Source organism: Cetorhinus maximus, chromosome 6 (genome assembly GCF_964194155.1).
Source record: "Cetorhinus maximus chromosome 6, sCetMax3.hap1.1, whole genome shotgun sequence".
In the NCBI taxonomy this organism is placed as follows: Eukaryota; Metazoa; Chordata; class Chondrichthyes; order Lamniformes; family Cetorhinidae; genus Cetorhinus; species Cetorhinus maximus.
In genome coordinates this window covers 118,589,756-118,610,342 of record NC_135884.1, presented here as the reverse complement: position 1 = coordinate 118,610,342, position 20,587 = coordinate 118,589,756, and the positions used below count along the sequence as shown (strand labels likewise).

The window sequence follows — 20,587 nt, the reverse complement described above, 5'->3', positions numbered from 1 at the left end:
GGTATCCTTGGATGCATCCTAACCAGTCCTGGTGCTTTATCAACTTTTAAGTATACAGACAGTCGATCCAATACCACTACCTTATCAATTTTAAAGCCTTTGAGTGTCTAAATTACCTCTTTCACATGAGCTGCACAGCGCCTTGTTCCTTGGTAAAGACAGATACAAAGTATTCATTTAATACCCCAGTCATGCCCCTTGTCTCCCTTTTTGGTCCCTAATTAGCCCCTTTACCACCCTTTTATTATTTTGCACTGTGTAAACTATAGGCCACAAACCAGTGGGAAAGATGTAGAGGAACAAGGAAATTGCAGAGAGATGCAAGAACTATAGAGTTGTGAAATGGGAGGCATTAATCATCCGAATGTAGACTGGGATAGTAGTGGTGTAAAGAGTTGGTGGGGTGAGGTAAGAGTTCTTTGGGTTCAGGAAAATTTTCTGCAGGAATATGTGCCAGTCCAATGAGAAAGGAGGTACCAGTAGACCTGATTCTTGTCAATGAGATGGGCCAAGTGTCAGTAGGGAAGCATTCAGGGGACAATGATCATTATGTCATAAGGTTTAGCATGGCTGTGGAAAAGAACAAGGAACAATCCACAGCAAGAATAATTAACTGGAGGAATGCCAACTACAATGGGGTGAGAATACATTTTGTCTGTGCCTGAACACACACTTCTCTAAAGGCAGTCCATTGTTCAGATACCATTTTGCTTGCCAGCCTTCGGATCTGGCCCAGATCAATGACAATGAAATACACAGAGTAATGTGATTGCACTTTTTTTTTGTTTCTTAGCTCTAACCCCTCCGGGGTCCTCCTTTTCCAGCACTGCACTGTTCTTATTCAGTACTGCCATCCCTCCTTTCCTGAACACCCTGTATCCAGAAATATTTAATACCCAGGCCTGCCCTCCTTGGTGCCAGGTCTCTTTATAGCCACAACACCATATTTCCACATGGCAATCTGCACCTGTAACTTGTCAATCTTGTTTCCTACACTCCATGTATTTACTTACACACTGTACATTTCAATATCTATTTAATATTTTTCCTCAATTTCTTTCAAAATTACTTACGAAACCTATATCTGCTATTTAATGGCTTATTCTATATGTTTTGTAGCATTGCAATTGATTAATCCCTAATCATTGATCAAATCTGGCATCTGATTACTGCTTGATGATCTTGAGATTTACTTTCTGCCTGTGGCTGATTTAAAACAAATAAACCTGACTTCCCTTGCCACTAAAATCACATGCCTAATCGATGGGCAAAACTGTGCATGTGCAAAGATACCTTCAAGTCAGCGTCAGATGCAGTGAATAAGAAACTTGGCACTTTTACACAGCTGTTTTCTTCACCCTTGCTAATAAGAGCCATATTTTGTTGTCTACTCACTTTTGCAGAGGATATTTTCCTACTAATCAAGTAAAGACAAGGGGAACAGATCAGCCACTAAATATCACATATGTAAAATGATTGCACAGCCAGAAGAATATTGGAATGATAGACTGGCAACCAGGGCGCGTGAGAGGCTTTTAGCAACAGATATGAATTTGGGCAGAGACAGATGAGGTTAAGAAATGGACATTAGTTATGGAGGACACAGGCTCAATTTCAGCTATAAAAAAGTATGCAAAGGGTTCTGATCCTGTCAGAGATGGTGCCTGGGAGGGTGGGGGAGAGCTGAAGGATGGTAACTTAGTGATGTCTAGCTGGAGGCAATTATAACTCATCCAAGTGTTGGCTAAGTAGTTTGACAATTTGCATTTGTATAGTGCTTTTAGCTTAAGAGGTGGGAGGGTTTAGAGTGGATGTTGGTGCTTAGGCCCTTGGAAACTAAAAGCAGATGCCAGGTTAAGGAGTGATTAAAATAGGGGATGCACACAAGAGGCCAGAATTAGGTTGTAGGACAAGAAGCTACAGAAAGAGGAAGGGATAGAAATGACCATTAAGGGATAATAATTTTTAAAATTGGAGGCATTGCTGGACCAGGAGCCAGTGAGCACTGGCCTGGAAAGTGACTCAGAGTTGCTGTGATGTGGGTAGAGTTTTTGGAAGATAGGGGGCTGGCCAGGAGGGCATCAGAACAGTCAAGAGGTAAAAGGCATGGATGAAGTTTTCAGATGAGTTGTGCAGCCATGTTAGAAGTGAAAGTAGGTAATCTTTCGTGATAGTATAGATGGTGGTCAAAAGCTCATCTTGGTCAAAGACAATAACATTGTGAATGGTCCAGTTCAGTCTCAGACAGTTGCTACCAAGAGGATTTGAATCAATAGCTAGGGAATGAAATGTGACAGGGACCGAAAACAACAACTTTCATCTTCCAAACATTTGCCTAGAGGATTTTTTTTCCCTCATCCAGTACTGGATGTCAGACAAAAATAAACAAATTAAGAGAATGGAGAGAGAGAAGTGGTTGTGGTGAGATACAGCTGAGTGTGTCATGTGTGGAACTGGTCATATTTTCAGATGTTGCCAAGAGGTAGCATATAACAAGTAGTAAGAGGTGGCCAAGGCTGGATCGGTGGGGGACTCCAGAGGCAACTAGTGTGAAAGTTACCCTTTGGTTATGTCCGAATAGATAAGAATGGAACAAGATGAGTGCTGTCCCACCCTGTTGGAAGATGGTGCGGCTAACTTTGTCAAAGGCTGCAGACAGGGATAGTTTACTGTGTTTAGTCTCAAATTCATGAATAGCATCCTATTTTCAGTACATGGATAGTTGAGGATAAATAGTAAAACTGTCTGTCATCAGCATATGTGGAAATGACCTTGTCTAGGGATGATATCAGCCAGGAGAGATGTAAAAGGAAAGGAGGACCAAAGATAGATCTTGGTGATGGTGGGAGGATAAAACACTGCTGGAGATTTGTTGCAAGATGGGATGGGCAACCTTTGAAGGCTGCAAAGGAGGGATAATGCATCCAAGTCAATGTAGTTGGGGATGGAATCCAGCAGATTAGAATAGATATGTTTAGAGAATGGAGGGGAAAGGGAAAAGTGTTTAGTAGTTTAGGATTGGCCTCAAGTGTGCTGATAATTTTGAAAAGGGTGTGGAAAGAGAACAGGATAGTACTTTCAAAAAAAAAGTTATAGGTCCAATTCAGTTAAGTGACATGTATTATACGGAGGGCAAGAATGCAGATGCAGAAGTGATCTATCCTCAGTATCTTTTTATTTAAAATAAACAGCAGCTTTAAGTACAAACAATTTCATAAATCAATACTTTGTGACCTTACTGTTCGTTTTTCCGAGGGCCACCCTCCTTAGCAGCATTCAGGATTACTTGGAAAGTACTCCTTATTTGGTTGGAGTTCTTGGCAAAGTCCACCAGTTTAAAAAGGTCAGTATTAAAAACAAAGATAAAGAGCTCTAACATCCAGAATTAAGTGACACTGGCAATATAAGAATGCAATTACAGCCATCTTCTGCATTCAATGGTAGGTCATGTGAATCAAATCCAACTTGTCTGAATTTGAGAATATGCCTTTAGGTGTGAAAAATTCACCCATGATCACATCAAGTTTCAGGGTTGTAGTTGCTGTTCATGAGGACCCACACCAGAGTTGTGTTTTTTACTGCTTTGTGGTGGAGTTAAAATTCCAGAAGGTACAGGTGAACATCTACTCTGTTCCAAAAGTTGTGCTTGCTTCATGTGAGCTTTATCCTGATAAGAAAAGTGAAATGAAACAAAACAAAACATTAGTCCATTCACATAACTAAGGCAAGTGAGCAATGAATTAAAGTTTCAAGTATTTCCTGTTGATGAGAGTTTGATTGAACTTGGAGATTCACAAAGAAATATCAACCAGGAGAACGACTTCAGTCTGCAAAGACATAGCACTACTAGTCATGTTTTTCAGGCAACTTACAATGGACTTACATTTGTTATCTTTCATAACTATGATGGCCCAAAGCACTTTCCAACCAATTAAGCAGTCACCATTGTAGGAACAAAGGTCAATTTGGACAAGCAAGGTCTCAAACAGCAATGACCAATCTTTTAATGGTGCCGATTGATACATAAACATTGGCCAGGACACAAGAATCCCCTGCTCTTCACAGGGACATGCGATCTTACGGTCACTGGTCTCAGTAGCTTGTCATCTCTGACGGTGGAGCACTCAGTACTGCAAAAGGTGTCAGTCTGGAGTAGGACTTGAACCTGCATCCTTCTGACTCAGACATGCATATGCCACCACTGAGCCAAAGTTAGGGCCAAGATTCCTTGAATGGCCCAGCTACAACAACTTTTTGATTGAGAAGAACCAATCTGAGAATGTGAGATAGAAATGATATATGGTGGCTGGAGAGCAAGTCACTACTCTTTCCCACCTTCTAGAGACTTTGAAAAGCTAGTCTGGTCACCACAACCAGAATATAAATAGATTGACGGTGAGAAGAGATACCATCTTTAGCTTGTGCGTGGGAGAAGAGGAATCAAAAAGGAATTGCAGAGATATCTACTAAAGGCAATGGGTTACAGTAACCAGTCTAATACTAGTTTTAAAAGTTTAAATATTACATTCAAAAATCCAGCTTAAATGGTTACAAAATAACTCCATCTCATTTTTAGCCAATTAAATGGTGTATGTGTATGGTCCCGTATCCACAGAAAATGAACCTTACCAGTAACGATAAGCTGTTAGAGTGTGTCTGTATATTGTGTAAATCCTCTGGACAGACACCTTTCAAATTCTTGAGTTTTATACCTCCCACTTCTCTCAAGGCCATAGCAAATGGAACCATCCATTTCACACATCCTTCTATTTCACTCCATTCAAATCCTAAGCATTAAACAAGTTTGTTAATTGCAGTAATTATACCGTGTTATTAAATTTGCATTTGATTTAAACATCACTCTACCTGAGACTTTGTGAACTAATTCACAAGAAGAAAAGTGATACAAAGCCGAAGCTGCTGTAACTCCATATGTGAACTCCAAACACTTGAGATCCAAGATACAGAGATCCAATAGCTGTAGATAGGAAGAGGTACCATTATAGAATTAGCTAATAATAGAATAGAATAGGTTGGTTGTTGCATAGAGTATCAAATATATAGCCCACAGAACAGTGTAATCTAACTGTGCTGTTATGATCCTAGCTGATGCTAACATTTTACAGACAAAACCCCAGTGAAGATTTACCACTTTCTCAACACCAAAGTTTCTTGCTTGAGTTAGCTCAGTTTCAAACAGTTTTCTTCTGGTGGCTGCTGAGCATTCACTAGCTGCTTTCCTTCAGCTAGTATCTCTCAGACACCCAAAAACCACAATCTAAACTCACTATTACTTCAACTTCAGAGAAAACACACAAGTTTCCTAAACTCAGTTCCCCAGCAGGCTTGCAGGATTTCTTAGAGATTAGACCTTCTACTTGCACTCTCTGGTATACACACACTAACTGACTGCTCTGTTTCACTGTGTCTCTGGACCCCTGTTTGCTAGGCTGCAGTACAGTTTTTCTACTTTTAAAAAAAAAACCTAACTAAACTAACCCCTTGGTAACCCATGTCTTCACTTGAAGGGTTGTGAAACCTCACTAACGATGCATGTGTACAAACAGGGCCCCAGACTTTCCAGCACCCAGCTCTCAAAAACCTCTAAATGAAACAAAAACCAGGCATCACCTTTCTTAACACCAAATATAAATTGCACTTAAAGCTATACATTGATCCTATTCCTGTGCTTAGGTTTGCTGAAGTTGGTGGAAGGGAGTGGGGTTGGATTGGGCTGGATAATGAAAGACTAGGCAAAGAGAAATTAGGATGGAATTGTGGGCAGAGCCCAGCATTTCTTGCAGAGCCAAGGCTTTTGGCCTGCAATAGTGTGGTGGAACTGGAGAGATGCATTCTCTTCCTACTTAAAGCCTTGGCTCAGTGCATTACTTTAAAAAATTCAATAATGACTAGGCATTTTTCCTTTCTTCCAATACTGGTGCACATCACTATTTCTTGACTAACCTTTTCCATCATTGGTTTTCAACAATATACTACAGAAGAACAGAAAGGCTCTTTATTTCTCCAATTGAAAAAATGCCTAACTTTATGCTACACTGTTTAAACCAGAGTCAAAGAGAATGTACAAGTTGAAAATTTTGTGCAGAGGTGGAAAGAGGTGTTGTTTTTGCATTCAGTACTTTGTGTTCATGTAAGCTTGAGGCAATACGTATATAAAAATTTTGTCCAGTGTTTTGTTGCAAGTTACTATGTAGAAGAAAGAATAGCTAGAGTAGATACAAATAATCCAGAGTAAGGTATGGTGCAGCAGGTTGTGTATCTGTACTGCAGTAGTTAGTTAGTGGACAGGAGACTGCCTCAAGCAAACAACTACAGTAGATCTGATAGGTCATCAACCCGAAACGTTAACACTTTCCACAGATGCCTGACCTGCTGAATATTTCCAGATTTTTTGTTCCTATCTACAGTAGATTTGAATTTCTGGCTCAGCCATTGAGCTGGAGTGCAAGTTAGAGATATTCTGACACAAAGGAAGGGGGACTAGTCTAGAACAGATACTTTGATCACATCAAGAGGATGCGGGTTTTGAACAGATGGTGTGACGGAGTGTGCAGAGTGGGAGGAGGAAGAGAGCACAAGCACAAAGATCTTCTAAAACTGATCCTATGCAACAGGCATAATATCCTTCAGGACAACAAGCACAGACTGAAGGACAGCCAGAATGCAGACTTTTTTTTATTCATTCACAGAATGTGGGCTTCACTGGCTGGGCCAGCATTTATTGCCCATCCCTAATTACCGTTGAGAAGGCGGTGCTAAGCTGTCTCTTGAACCACTGCAGTCCATGTGGTGTAGGTACACCCAGAGTGCTGTTAGGGAGGGAGTTCCAGGATTTTGACCCAGCAACAGTGAAGGAATCGTGATATATTGCCAACTCAGGATGGTGAGTGGCTTGGAGGAGAACTTCCAGGTGGTGGTGTTCCCATCTATCTACTGCCCTTGTCCTTCTAGGTGTAGTGGTCTTGGGTTTAGAAGATGCTGTCGAAGGAGCCTTAGTGAATTCCTGCAGTGCATCGTGTAGATGGCACACGCTACTGTGCGTTGGCGGTGGAGGGAGTGAATGTTTGTGGATGTGGTGCCAATCAAGTGGACTGTTTTGTCCTGGGCGGTGTCAAGCTTCTTCAGTGTCGTGGGAGCTGCACTCATCCAGGCAAGTGGGGAGTATTCCATCACTCCTGACTTGTGCCTTGTAGATGGTGGACAGGCTTTCGGGAGTCAGTAGGTGAGTTACTTGTCGCAGGATTCCTAGCCTCTGACCTGCTCTTGTAGTCACAGTATTTATATGGCTAGTCCAGTTCAGTTTTTGGTCAATGGTAATTCCCAGGATGTTGATGATGGGGATTCAGTTATGGTAATGCCATTGAACATCAAGGGGTGATGGTTGGATTCTCTCTAATTGGAGGTGGTCATTGTCTGGCACTTGTGTGGTGCGAATGTTACTTGCCACTTGTCAGCCCAAGCCTGGATATTGTCCAGGTCCTGCTGCATTTGGATACAGACTGCTTCAGTATCTGAGGAGATGCAAATGGTGCTGAACATTGTGCAATCAGCGAATATCCCCACTTTTGACCTTATGATGAAAGGAAGGTAATTGATGAAGCAATAATCCAGCGATTATAACCCTTGAAGGTCTAGTGAAGAGGCAGGAAGAGAAGGAGGAAGAGGGAAAGTGTAATCTGGTAGTTGTAAGGGAATTCAATAATTAGGGAACGAATAGTATCCTTTGCAAGCATGATCAAGATTCCCATGTGTATGTTGCCTATCTGGTGCCAGGGAAATGGATACCTTGAACCAGCTTATAAAGGATATTGAGAAGGGGAAGGAGACTGTCATAGTGGGAAGAGCAGATAAGAGGTCTTGTTTAGAGTGTACCAGGAACTAGGAGTGAAATTAAATAGACCTTCAAGGGTTATAATCTCTGGATTATTGCCAATTTGTATTTGGCATAGGAATACACAGTTTAGGGAGGTGGAGATAGGGGATGGTATTTCATGGGATACTGGTACCAGTAATGGCAGGGGCTGGGACAAGGGTTATAGTGGAAAGAATAGGGATGTCACGAGGACTTTAAATTAGTAAATGGGGGTTGGACGAAGGAGGAGATGACTCAGGTAGAAAAGAGGTAGTACATTCTCATCCCTTTACCTTGAGCAAGAGTGACAAGTTGCACTTTTAGGCACTATTGGTAAAAGAAAAACTAAAGATATTTTTAAAAATTAACCAGGAGAAAATGTCTCTAAAGAATTGGAGCAGAAGAACAGGTTATGGTGTGTGGCCCAAATAAGCATTTTATACTCCATGTGATTATATAAAAGAACAAATTGAACTGTCGTTGCAAATTTGACTTGGAGGGGATGACATGGTAGCCATTACAGAGACTTGGCTGCAAGACAGCCTGGGCACACCAGGTCATAATGGTCAACAGGGAAATATGCAAAATGGTAGATGGGGAGGTGAAGTCTTAATGATTAATGCTGAAATCGCTTCAAATGAAGAGAGGATACAACAAGTTGTAAGCATAGACTGGAGGTTTTATGGGTAAAATTTAAAAAATTGAACAAGGATTTAAGACTAATAGGAGTTGTGAATCAGCCCTGCTAGTAGCTGTGAAGGGATAGAATCTATAAAGATTACACAAACGAGTAGCAGAGGTAACTTTCATAGATTGGGATGAGATTAGAATGTCAGAAGGGTAGTGTGTATGAACCTGGAATATAGTTTTCTGCAGCAATATGTCCTAGAGTCAACAAGAAGGCACATCTTATTACATTTAGTAATGAGCCTAACTGCGCGTGAACATTTTTCAATAGTGTTTGATAGGGAGAAATGTGAAACTACCTAAATCTTAGCTATGTGATGAGACAGATGTCTTGTTTACTGTGGATATTCTATTAAGGGTAAAAAGTCAAGATCTGTGGAAGGCGGTCAAAAAATTCAATGTGATACAGAACCAGTGTATACCTGCAAGGGGCAAGGGCTCTACATGTCAAAACAGTCACAACTAAAAGAGGCAAGAGAAAATAATTAGGGGGGAAAAAAGCACAGGTCATGGCAATTGGGAGAGAAATAGAGCAAAAAAGGTAACAGAGGAGAGTATGAAAGGAAATGTGCAAGGGGATATTAAAATGAACACTTCACAATTAGGAAAGAGTGGTGAGGAACAATGAGCCCCTTTAAACTGAAGATAAAGGAAGTGGAGGAGGAAGAGGTCAGCATGGACATCAAGGAAAAGAACCAAATCAGGGACAGGACTCACCAAAATTAATGTAACCAAGTAACGGCACTAAACAGTCACATCTCCAGGATCAGATGGTTTCTATCCAGAGTTTTAGAAGTGGTGAGAGTATTGCAGATGTCTTGACTATAACCTTCCGAATTTTATGATCAGAGAACTGCATGTCATTCCATTATTTAAGAAAAGTGACAGAGGAAAACCAGTTAACTTAATATGTTGTCAAGGAAATTATCAGAGTCTATGATTAAGGATAGTGACTGAATATTTTGAAAACTCAGTTAATCAGAGAGCCAGCATGATTTGTAGAGGTCAGGTCATGTCTGATGACCTGATTTAGTCATCTCTTCAAAAAAAAATTGAAAGCGGTGGACAGGGGAATTTATGTAGATTTCCAGAAGGCATTTGATAAAGTTCCTCAGACAGTTAGATCAAGTTAAAGCTAAAAAGAACTGCAGGAAAATTGTTGACCTAGTGTGGAAATTGCTCGAGTGGCAAGAGTAGGGATAATGGACAGGTACTGTAATTGGCAGGATGCAGCTAGTGGTGTCCTGCAAGGTTTATGTTGGAGAACTACTCATCATTTGCAAAGCGATAGGAAGCCAGATATCCAGGTTTGCTGCTGGCATGTGACTGGCATTGTAAACAGTGCAGATGGAAGCATAAATTTTAAAGAGATATTGGCAGATTTAGCGAATGGGCAAAACTGTGGCAAAATGGATTTCAATGCAGGGAGCGGGAGGTCATCCACTTTGGACCTAAAAAGAAATAGAACAGGGAATTTTCAAAGTAGTGAAAAGCTAGAAACCGTGGCGGTAAAAAAGAAACTTGGGAGTTCTGGCCAAAAATCATCATGAAGGCTAATGGAATGCTGGCCTTTATATCTAGAACACGAATAGGTAGAAGTTATGCTACAACTATACAAAGCCTTAATTAGATCACAGCTGGAGTATTCAATTCTGGGCACACCTTAGGAAGATTAGATTGGCCTTTGAGGGAGGGAGTGCAGCATAAATTTACCAAAATAACTGGATTTCAAGGTTTAAATGACAAGGAGAATTACAAACCAAGGTTTTATTCCATGTAATTTAATAACAAACTTCAATCAAATTAATCCTTAACCTAAGGGGAACAGACAGGGTTGATAGGTGTCACCACCTTCGACACCTCTTTGACCCTTTTGTCTGTGACATCTTTTGATTATCTGCTCATCTCCACAATCACCACACCCTCAATGTGTCTCTCCCCCACCCCCCACCCACCTTAAACCAATTTATATTTCTCCCTTCTTCTAACTATGCTTCAGTTCTGCCGAAGGGCCATGAAGGCTCGAAACGTTAACTGATTTCTTCTCCGCCGATGCTGCCAGACCTGCTGAGTTTTTCCAGGTAATTCTGTTTTTGTTTTTGATAGAAACTATTCCCACTGGTTGGGGTGTATAAGTCTAGGGGGCATTGTCTAAAGTGATATTTGGAAACCCTTCTAGAGTGATAGAAGTTTTTGAACTCATCTGCAAATAGCAATTGATGCTAGATTGATAAATTTATCAAAAATGTATTAAGGTATATGGGGCTAGGTCACACATCAGCCATGGTCTCTCTGAATGGTGGAAGAGGCTTAAGGGGCTAAATGGCACACTCCTGTCCCATGTTTGAGAGCACAAGAATCAGAATTTCTTGTAATTACATGCTACTTCACAAGCTCGAGGAAAAAAGTTAATTTGTACTGTAATCTTAGACTTGTTGCTGAGCAACACCAGGAGCCAAAACCAAATGGAGAAACATACATTTTGTAAACAGTAGCCAAATCAAATCAAAATGCAATAAAATGTCAAATTATTTACCTCCATTACTTGAACAAACATTTCTTGAGGGTACTGTGGTATCAATATTTCATAGATTTCCTGCAAATATGCAACTTGCATGTAGATATTAAGCCAAGACACAATGGTTATTGGGCACAAACTCCACTTCAGAGCCTAGAACAATATGAATACAAAAGATTAATCATCTGACAATTGAGCCCAATTAATCTACAAGGTCTGCAAAATATTTTAGTACATAACATAAGAACTAGGAGTAGGCAATTCAGCCCCTCGAGCCTGCCCTGCCATTCAATACGATCATGGCTGATCTCATTTCGGCCTCAACTCCAAATTCCCGCCCTCTCCCCATAATCTTTCAACCTGTTACTAATTAAAAATCTGTCTATCTCCTCAAATTTATTCAGCATCCCGGCATCCACTGCACTCTGAGGTAGTGAATTCTATAGATTCACGACCCTTTGAGAAGAGTAATTCCTCCTCATTTCTGATTTAAATCTACCACCCCTTAGCCTAAAACTATGGCCCCTCATTCTAGAATGCCCCACAAGGGGAAACATCTGCTCCACATCTACTTTGTCTATCCCCTTTAGCATCTTTTACACCACAATTAGATGATCTCTCATCCTTCTAAACTCTAGCGAGAATAGGCTTAAACTGCTCAATCTCGCCTCATAAGACAAGCCCCGCATCTCTGGAATCAATCTAGTGAATCCTCCTCTGAATCGCCTCCAATGCAATCAGTACCAATCAGATGAAGTCACACAATCTGCTTTCCATTCAAGACTACTGAATAGAAGCTTCATTCTGTTTATCAACCCATCCTATACATTTTAATTCAACCCTATGAAGAATTAAGACTAAAAACAGGGAGAACTTGAACATGGCCAATTATGAAGTACCTTCAGGACAACAAGTTCCATGTTGAGGATTTCTTCTTCTGTGCAAGCTCCATCAGTAACATAGGCAAACTGGTGCAGCTTTGGCGGGTAAATTTCCTGCAAAAAGTTATTATTAATTGCACTGTAACTGCATGGGAAATAGAATTCAGGAGTGTAGAGTACAATTGTCCCCTTACCTCTAGCTTCGCAGCAATAAATAAAGCCGAAATACCAATGAGCTGCAATCGTGTCTTCACGACATTTTGCTGCGTTGCCATAAACCTATCGAAGAAGTCCTGGGCTAAATAAAATGTTTCTCTGTGTAGCTTGTAGACTTCGCAAACCTTTAGTAGGAAAATAGTCAATTTCAATTTAGCCAAAATAATTTTTCCTGGCATTCCTACAGAACCAAATCAGACCTAATGTTTTCAAAGCTACGATAATACAATGTTTGACAGGTCTAATCTCAACTTGAGCACTCCACCACAAAAACCTGTTGTTTCTCTTATGAAGCAGCAGCCTGGCCAAGTCGATCTGTTTCACTACAACTGCAAGATAGATATTGGAACTTAGGCACTCTTGATTCAAACTTCCACACAACATACTGCATTATAACAAACAGCATTAGACAAAAAGGGATTTTCACCAGTTACATAAATCTACAGTTAGCAGAAGAGGCCAGTGTAATGTGAAAGGGGATAAGAAGAACAATATTGCAACATTCACTACCTGCAGCTTTTTTGGAACATCCTACAAATATTCCTGAGGCGCAGTCAGCCACTGTTGTAACGTAGGGAAATGTGCATGAAGGTCTCACAGCAATGTTATTGGTGACCAGATAATCTGCTTTAGTGATGTTGATTGAGATATAAATATTGATTGTAAAACCCTTGCTCTTTGAACAGTGCCATGTATCTCATTTCCATCCAAGATGGTAGTATTGCACTGAAGTGTCAGCCCAGATTGCTATCATTGCATGAGCGCACAAAGTAATTAAGAATAGCCTACTTCAGTTCCTATAGTTGTTGTTGGATTGCAAGCCGACTTGGACATCACTAAATCAAAATCCTAACTGGCACCATCACCACAAGCAGTTCAGGCTGGTGGTCCAGCAACTTGAGAATCAACAAGAAATGTAACTTAGTTCATATCTCATGAAAAAGTTTTAATCACTTTTATCATTTGAATTGGAGTGCCTTTCAGGGGAACATACATTTCAAATATTGGTTTAATAAAAAAGCCAACCATGACCCGTACAGCAAAGGTTGAATAAGTGAATGAGTACTCTCAATAAAGTTCTTACCTCCATTAACCAGTCTAGAAGAATAGTCCTCATCTTAGGTTGCAAGAGTGGATGTTTTTGCAAAACATCTTTGTCTCTTAAGTACGCCTGTTCCTTCTTCAGAAGAATATTCCATACTTCATCACAATTTCCCCAGCTGTTTGTATTAAAAAAAAATCACCATGATCGACCTCTACAAAGCTCCTTTTTCTTGCCATTTTGGTTAATGGCTGCTCAGACTGCACACTTGATATACATTCAAGGCACAAAGTATAGTGTGGGTAAATATACTTACCAGAGTACTGGTAATGATGAAGCTCTAGTTGGAGTGACTAAGACATTTTTGAACCTGTACTCCACATAACTAGTAGAATTTGATGTAACCATGTCATCTGGATTTTTGTGCAATGTTGAATTCAGTCTGTATGGACTTATACAGTTGGTTACAGTATTCCAGCAAGCCTGCAATTAAAGTCAAATTTGCAAACAAATTAGAAAAATAACTATTAGTCATTTCACTTCTAGGACTAGGCTTGAATTCAGCTTAAATGTTGGCACAGTCAGATCTGCCACAGCTATAAAGTCTCAGTTAATTTGGTCAATCATAGAATGTTTACAGCACAGAGAGGCTCCACTTGGCCCACTGTGGTCTGAGCTGGCTGAAAAAACGAGCCAACCAGCCTAATCCTATTTTCTAGCATTTGATACGTAGCCCTGCAGGTTGGGAGCTGCATTTCTGGACACCTTTTGAATGAGTTGAAGGTTTCTGCCTCTGTTACCCTTTCCGACAGCGAGTTCCAGACCCCCATAACCCTCTGGGTGAAAACATTTTTCCACATCTTCCCTCTAATCTTTCTACCAATCACTTTAAATCTATGCCCTCTAGTCATTGACCTTTCTGCTCAAGTAAATAGGCCCTTCCCATCCACTCTATCCACAGCCCTCAATTTTGTACATCTCAATCAAATTTCCTCTCAGCCTCCTCTGTTCCAAGGAGGACAACCCCAGCCTATCCAACCTTTCTTCATAGCTGCAATTTTCAAGTCCCGGCAACATCCACAAATCTCCTCTGTACCCTCTCAAATACAGTTAGATCCTTTCTGTAATGAGGTGACCAGAACTGCGCACATTACTCAAGTTGTGGCCTAATCAATGTTTTTATATAGTTCCATCATAACTTCCCTGCTCTTATATTCAATGCCTCAGCTAATAAATTAAAGGATTCCATATGCCGCCTTAACCTCCTTATCAACCTGTCCTATCCAGGGAACTGAACATTCATTCCAAGGTCCCTCACTTCGTCTACACTTGTGTCTTCCCATTTATTGTGTAATCCTTTGCCTTGTATGACCTCCCCAAATGCATCACCTCACACTTCTCTGGGCTGAATTCCATTTGTCACTTTCCTGTCCACCTGACCAGTCCATTGATATCTTCCTGCAGTCTGCAGCCATCCTCCTCTGCAAACTTCTTGATCATGTCTAAATCATTAATATATAGACCACAAAAATTCTCCTCCAATATTTTTTTTAAAAAGGGGTACCCCCATTAAGGAGGAAGGTTCTTAATTGTTTCTGTCAGGCTTAATCCCAACCTCGTCAAAACTTAACTTTGTACTATCAAATACATTCAACACTTAAATCACATACATTTCCTCAATAGGAACATGTTGCACCTATAATCACACAATCCAAAATGGCACTTCAAAAGATGATACTTATTAAAAAGCCATGTATCCTAGGCCAGTCTCAGCCCATTAATTAGATGTAGTCAAGTTCCATTACACACCATTCAAGGGATTCTGGATCAGCTGCAGCAATGGGACTGAACATAAACAGGAGTAGACCATTCTGCCCCTTGAGCCTGCTCTGCCATTCAGTAAGATCATGGCTGATCATCTTGTGTTTCGACTTCCACATTCCCATCTAACCCTGATTACCTTAGATTCTTGTGCGGCAAGGGAATCAATCTACCTCTGCCTCAAAAATAATTACCCCCACCTCGACCACCTTCTCAGGCAGAGTTCCAAACTCACACAACCAAAAAAAAAATCTCATCTCAGTCCTAAAAGGTGACCCCTAATTTTAAAACAGTGCCCCCTAGTTCTGGACTTGCCCACAAGAGGAACGTCTACCTTGTCAAGGCCATTCAGGATCTTGTATACTTCAATCAAATCACCCTCACTCTTCTAAACTCTAGTGGAAACAAGCCCAGTCTGTGCAACCTTTCCTCATAAGACAACCTACTCATTCCAGGTATCAATCTAGTAAACCTTCTCTGAACCGCCTCCAATGCATTTACATCTTTCCTTAAATAAGGAGACCAAAACTGCACACAGTATTCGAGGTGTGGTCTCACCAATGCCCTGTATAACTGAAGCATAACATCCTTACTTTTATGTTTAATCCCTCTCATTCCATTAGCCTTCTTAATTACTTGCTGTACCTGCATACTAACTTTGTGACTCATGTACTAGAACACCTAGATCCCTCTGCACCTCAGAATTATGCAGCCGTTCTCCATTTAAATAACTGCTTTTTTGTTCTTCCTGCCAGTGAACAACTTCACATTTTCCCAACTCCATTTGCCAGATCTTTGCCCATTCTCAACCTATCTATATCTATCTGCAACCCTCTCAAGTGCCCTTCACAACATACTTTCTTACCTATCTTTGTGTCATCTGCAAATTTAGCTACCACTTCTTCACTTCACTACTGAAGCATAACATCCTTACTTTTATGTTCAATCCCTCTCGTAATAAAGGATAGCATTCCATTAGCCTTCTTAATTACTTGCTGTACCTGCATACTAACTTTTTGTGACTCATGTACTAGAACACCTAGGTCCCTCTGCACCTCAGAATTATGCAGCCGTTCTCCATTTAAGTAATACTCTGCTTTTTTGTTCTTCCTGCCAAAGTGAACAACTTCACACTTTCCCACATTAAACTCCATTTTCCAGATCTTTGCCCACTCACTCAACTTATTTATATCCATCTGTAACCTCCTCATGCCCTCTTCACAACATTCTTTCCTATCTTTGTGTCATCTGCAAATTTAGCTACCATATCTTCACTCCCCTCATCTAAGTCATTGGTGTAAATCGTAAAAAGTTGAGGCCCCAGTACAGACCCCTGTGGGACTCCACTTATCACATCCTGCTAAGCAGAAAAAGATCCATTTATGCATATTCTCTGCTTTCTGCCAGCCAGCCAGCCAATCTTCTATCCATACTAATATGTTATCCCCTACACCATGCGCTTTTATTTTCCGTAATAATCTTTGATGTGGCACCCTATCAAATGCTTTCTGGAAATCCAAGTACAGTACATCTGCAGGCTCCCCTTTATCCACTGCGTATGTTACTCCTTCAAAAAACTCCAATAAATTGGTTAAACAGGATTTTCCTTTCACAAAACTATGCTGACTCTTCCCAATTGTCTTGAGCTCTTCGAAGTGCCCAGCTATAACCTGCTTAATGATCGATTCTAATAACTTCCCCATGACAGAAGTCAAGCTAGCTGGCCTATAAATTTCTGTTTTCTGCCTCCCTCCCTTCTTGAATAGAGGGGTTATATTTGCTACTTTCCAATTTGATGGAAAGTTTCCAGAATCTAGCGAATTTTGGAAAATTAACACCAGCACATCGACTACCTCATTAGCCACCTCTTTTTAGTCCCTAGGATGTAGTCCATTGGGACCCGGAGACTTGCAAGCCCGCAGCGCCATCAATTTGCTCAGTACCATTTCCCTAGTGATTTCAATTTCATCAAGTTCCTTTCTCCTGATTTTCAGCTAATACAGGAATGTTTTTTATATCCTCTGTAGTAAACACAGAAGCAAAATATTTGTTTATTTCTTCCGCCATTTCTTTATTATCTACTATTAACTCCCCACTGTCACTCTCTAGAGGACCAACACTCACTTTACTTCCTCTTTTCCTTTTCAAATACCTGTAGAAACTCTTGCTATTTGTTTTTACATTTCTAGCTAGCTTCCTCTCATACTTTAATTTCTTTCTCCTGAGTAACCTTTTAGGCATTCTCTGCCATTCTTTATATTCTGTCCAATCATCTGTCCTGCCACTCATCTTTGCAGAGTTGTAGGCTTTCCTTAACTTCTTTAGTTAACCACAGGTGGTGGGTCTTCTCCACAACAATATTTTCCCCCGAATACTTTGTCCTACACTGTGGCTACTGTTATTGGGAGTAGTGTACAGGCCCCCTAATGACTTTCCCCCCAATAGTCCTCATCTCTACCAAAATCAATTCTACACCCTGATCTCCTGAACCAAGGTCATCTCTAACTATTGCACCAATGACCTCTTTGATTAACAGTGCTATCCCTCCATCTTTACCTATTCTTCTTGATTGTCATGTACCCCTCAATATTAAGGACCCAATCTTTGTCATTCTGCAGCCACGTCTCCATAATTGCTATCAGATCATATTTACTTCAATGTGGGCTATCAATTCATTTACTTTGTTATGAATCCTACATGCATTCAGATAGAGAGCGTTCAGTTTTGTCGTCTTATTACCTTTGTAAAATCTAGTCCTGACTATTGTTGTATTCTTAGGCTTTTTCTCTGTCCCTTCCTGCCATTCTCTGACCCTCATTTCTCATATTACTATTTTGCTCTCCTGTCTTGACTCTACACCTTGAATTGCTACCTCTACCCAAGCTTGATCCCTTACCCCTCTTGTTTAAAACCAGTATAGCAGTTCTACTGCCAGCCATTAGGATAGTCTCAGTGACAGCAGCTTGAATCAGTGACACTCAGTTGCTCTTAAGCTTTAGGGACCAGAAAAGTCCTAAAGCTGATGCCTGAATGCTGGAAAAAGATCAAGGTTTAAGCTTTGATTTTGATTTCATGTTCAGAACGTGCTGACAGGATCAGATTTAGCTGTAATGTCTCTGCAGTCAAATAACAATTCTCAACTCTGGCATTTGGGTGAGCTACTTTTTATAGTATTGCAAACAATGTTTCAAGATCAACACTCCACACCACCACCCCAATCCTGAAGCTTTCTACCCAGGCTCATAATGTGAAGAATGATTACTTGAGGATGGCTGGTAGTGTTGGAACCATGCTTCAGTGCCTTTGGTTAGGAGAGAAAATTAGGGAAGAGGGTCAGGGTGAAGAGAAAACTATGGTTAAAAAATATAGGAAAAATTCTGCAAAATTACTGTATGTTTAACTAGATCTGATGTTACCTGAAATAAGATGGTTACTAATACAAAGAACCAACAGCAACCCAGTCACTGGTTAACTGTTCCGGTCACTTTAGCGACTTAGTTTAGGCATTATACCAGTGACAGGTCACTGGGTGAAGGTTTTATGGACTGAGCCGATTTGAAGGACAAGTTAAAATATTGCCAGATCCAAAATGCACAGAACAAGGTGAAGCAAAATTAAAACTTTCTGCCTTGATTCCATTCACAAACATTCATTCCCTCCAACACCGATATACAGTGGCAGCAGTATGTACCATCTACAAGATGCACTGCAGGAACTCATCAAACCTCCTTAGACAGCACCTTCCAAACCCACGACCGCTACCATCCAGAAGGATATAGGCAGCAGATGCCTAGGAACACCACCACCTGGAAGTTCCCCTCCAAGTCACCCACCATCCTGACTTGGAAATATATCACCTTCATTGTGACATCCTTCACTGTCGCTGAGTCAAAATCCTGGAACTCCCTCCCTAACAGCACTGTGGATGTACCTACACCACATGGACTGCAACGGTTCAAGGCGGCAGCTCACCACCCCCTTCAAGGGCAATAAATGCTGACCTAGCCAGCAATGCCCACATCCCATGATTTTTTTTTTTAAAAAAGCCTTTATCTGGGGTGAACAAAATACAGCCCATTAGTCACATATGGTCTGTTAAGCTTTATCTACCTTTTCCACGAAGCCCTGGTGAAAGTTCCATTGGCAATACTATTTTAGACTGCTAGGTTTCTGGATTTGTGAAAGAGTCTCCACTGCTACCTTAAGGTAATAAACCCCAAATTCACATGGATTTTTTTTCGGAGCGAATGGAAAATAGAGGTTAGAAAAATATTTTTCCATGAACTTAATTACACAGGAGCAATGGTAATTTTTAGTACAGGTATATTGGACCCACGGGCTCCATGATAGGCAACTCAGTGCCCCACGAAGACCAAAAACAGTCTGGAGGATCAAGGTCCAGATGGATTTAGGAATAAGTAAACCATGTTTTGCATTGAAATCCAGTTAATGGCAACATGTTGAACCCAAGTCACGACCAGCACAAAAAGTTGGCTTTATAACAAACTGTGCTATACATACATAGTAAAAATCATGGTTAAATAACAATTAAGAGACTGTCTAATTACCTCTTTTTCGTATGGTTTCGCTGTCTGCACTTCTGTAACTTCATCCAAGTCTTGCAAACACTACGATCAAAAAATACGGATTACCAAATTTAAGAGATTTAGGAAATTTGCTAATGCACAACGCCACATTCATGTGCGGTTAAACTCACAATGGCAACGTTTGCTTTTCTCTTTCTGGAACGCAGCACAATCCCTTTGGTTTCTTCGGTCTTTGTCGGCTGGTCTATTATTTCACTAAAAAAAGAAATAAAAGTTTAAAAGAAACACACATGATCATAATAGCGAAATACCTTGTTCAGATTGAGTCTCTGGGGATAGCCCCATCGTGAATTATAACCAGCAACACTCACTACTTCAACTCAAGTTAAAATGTACCTTTTCCTGGGCATCTTCGGAGTTGGTTGTGTGGGGTAAAGGTCTCCTGTAATTCAGAAGGGACAGGGCTGCAGTAAGTTACTGTCGCTTCTCAAGGTTGCTGCTACTTACAGGTACTGCCCTCAGGTTTGGGCGCGGGATGGGGAAGGCTGCTCCGGCCCAGTCACACCACTGGTGAAAGAGGGGAGAGCACTCAGTCCCAGCCCGGCCTAGGGGGCTAGGTGGTGGTGGCCGCTCCTCTCGGCGCACGGCCGAAGATGGCCGAAGCCGGGAGCCGCGCTGCCGCCCTCAGAGCCCACCCGCTGCCGGCTCTTCAACCGGGAGAGTGGGCACAGCCAGCTCGGGCTGGCAGATAGTCAGCTGGTGCTCAGCACCAGGTACCCCTGTCGGTGCCCACTTCTATGGTCCTGGTGCCTCCCTCTCTATGTCTCACCTTCGTCGGTGCTAATGCCCTGTGAGCCTCTACCCCCGAGCCAACTCCCGCTCTTACCCGGCGCCGCTCTAAAGAGCCGGGCTGTCGCGCCTCACTGCGCCTGCGCTGCTCCCTTTAAATCGCTGGCGGGAGTCGAGCGCGCGTTCTCTCTGCCGGGGGAAGTGGTCACCAGA

The 20,587-nt window shown here is 41.3% G+C and overlaps 2 protein-coding genes across 3 annotated transcripts in view; one reads left to right on the top strand and one right to left on the bottom strand.

Moving 5' to 3' along the window:
• LOC144682072 (protein C19orf12 homolog) overlaps nt 1-20,587 on the top strand; it is a 140,392-nt gene that overhangs the window by 9,260 nt on the left and 110,545 nt on the right. The window lies entirely within an intron of this gene.
• Nucleotides 825-20,575, bottom strand: ccne1 (cyclin E1). Of its 2 annotated transcripts, XM_078544365.1 has the most exons (11): nt 19,982-20,575; nt 19,756-19,840; nt 19,607-19,666; nt 13,534-13,700; nt 13,260-13,395; nt 12,154-12,300; nt 11,978-12,073; nt 11,097-11,231; nt 4,867-4,978; nt 4,630-4,787; nt 943-3,667 (listed from the first exon to the last, which is right to left on the bottom strand). In XM_078544365.1, the coding sequence occupies exons 1-11, from the start codon at nt 19,993-19,995 to the stop codon at nt 3,527-3,529; spliced, it is 1,251 nt and encodes a 416-aa protein (XP_078400491.1). In that variant the 5' UTR covers nt 19,996-20,575; the 3' UTR covers nt 943-3,526. The 2 variants fall into 2 exon arrangements, with proteins under 2 accessions (XP_078400492.1, XP_078400491.1); XM_078544366.1 differs by lacking the exon at nt 11,978-12,073 and having other exon boundaries at nt 825-3,667; nt 19,982-20,010.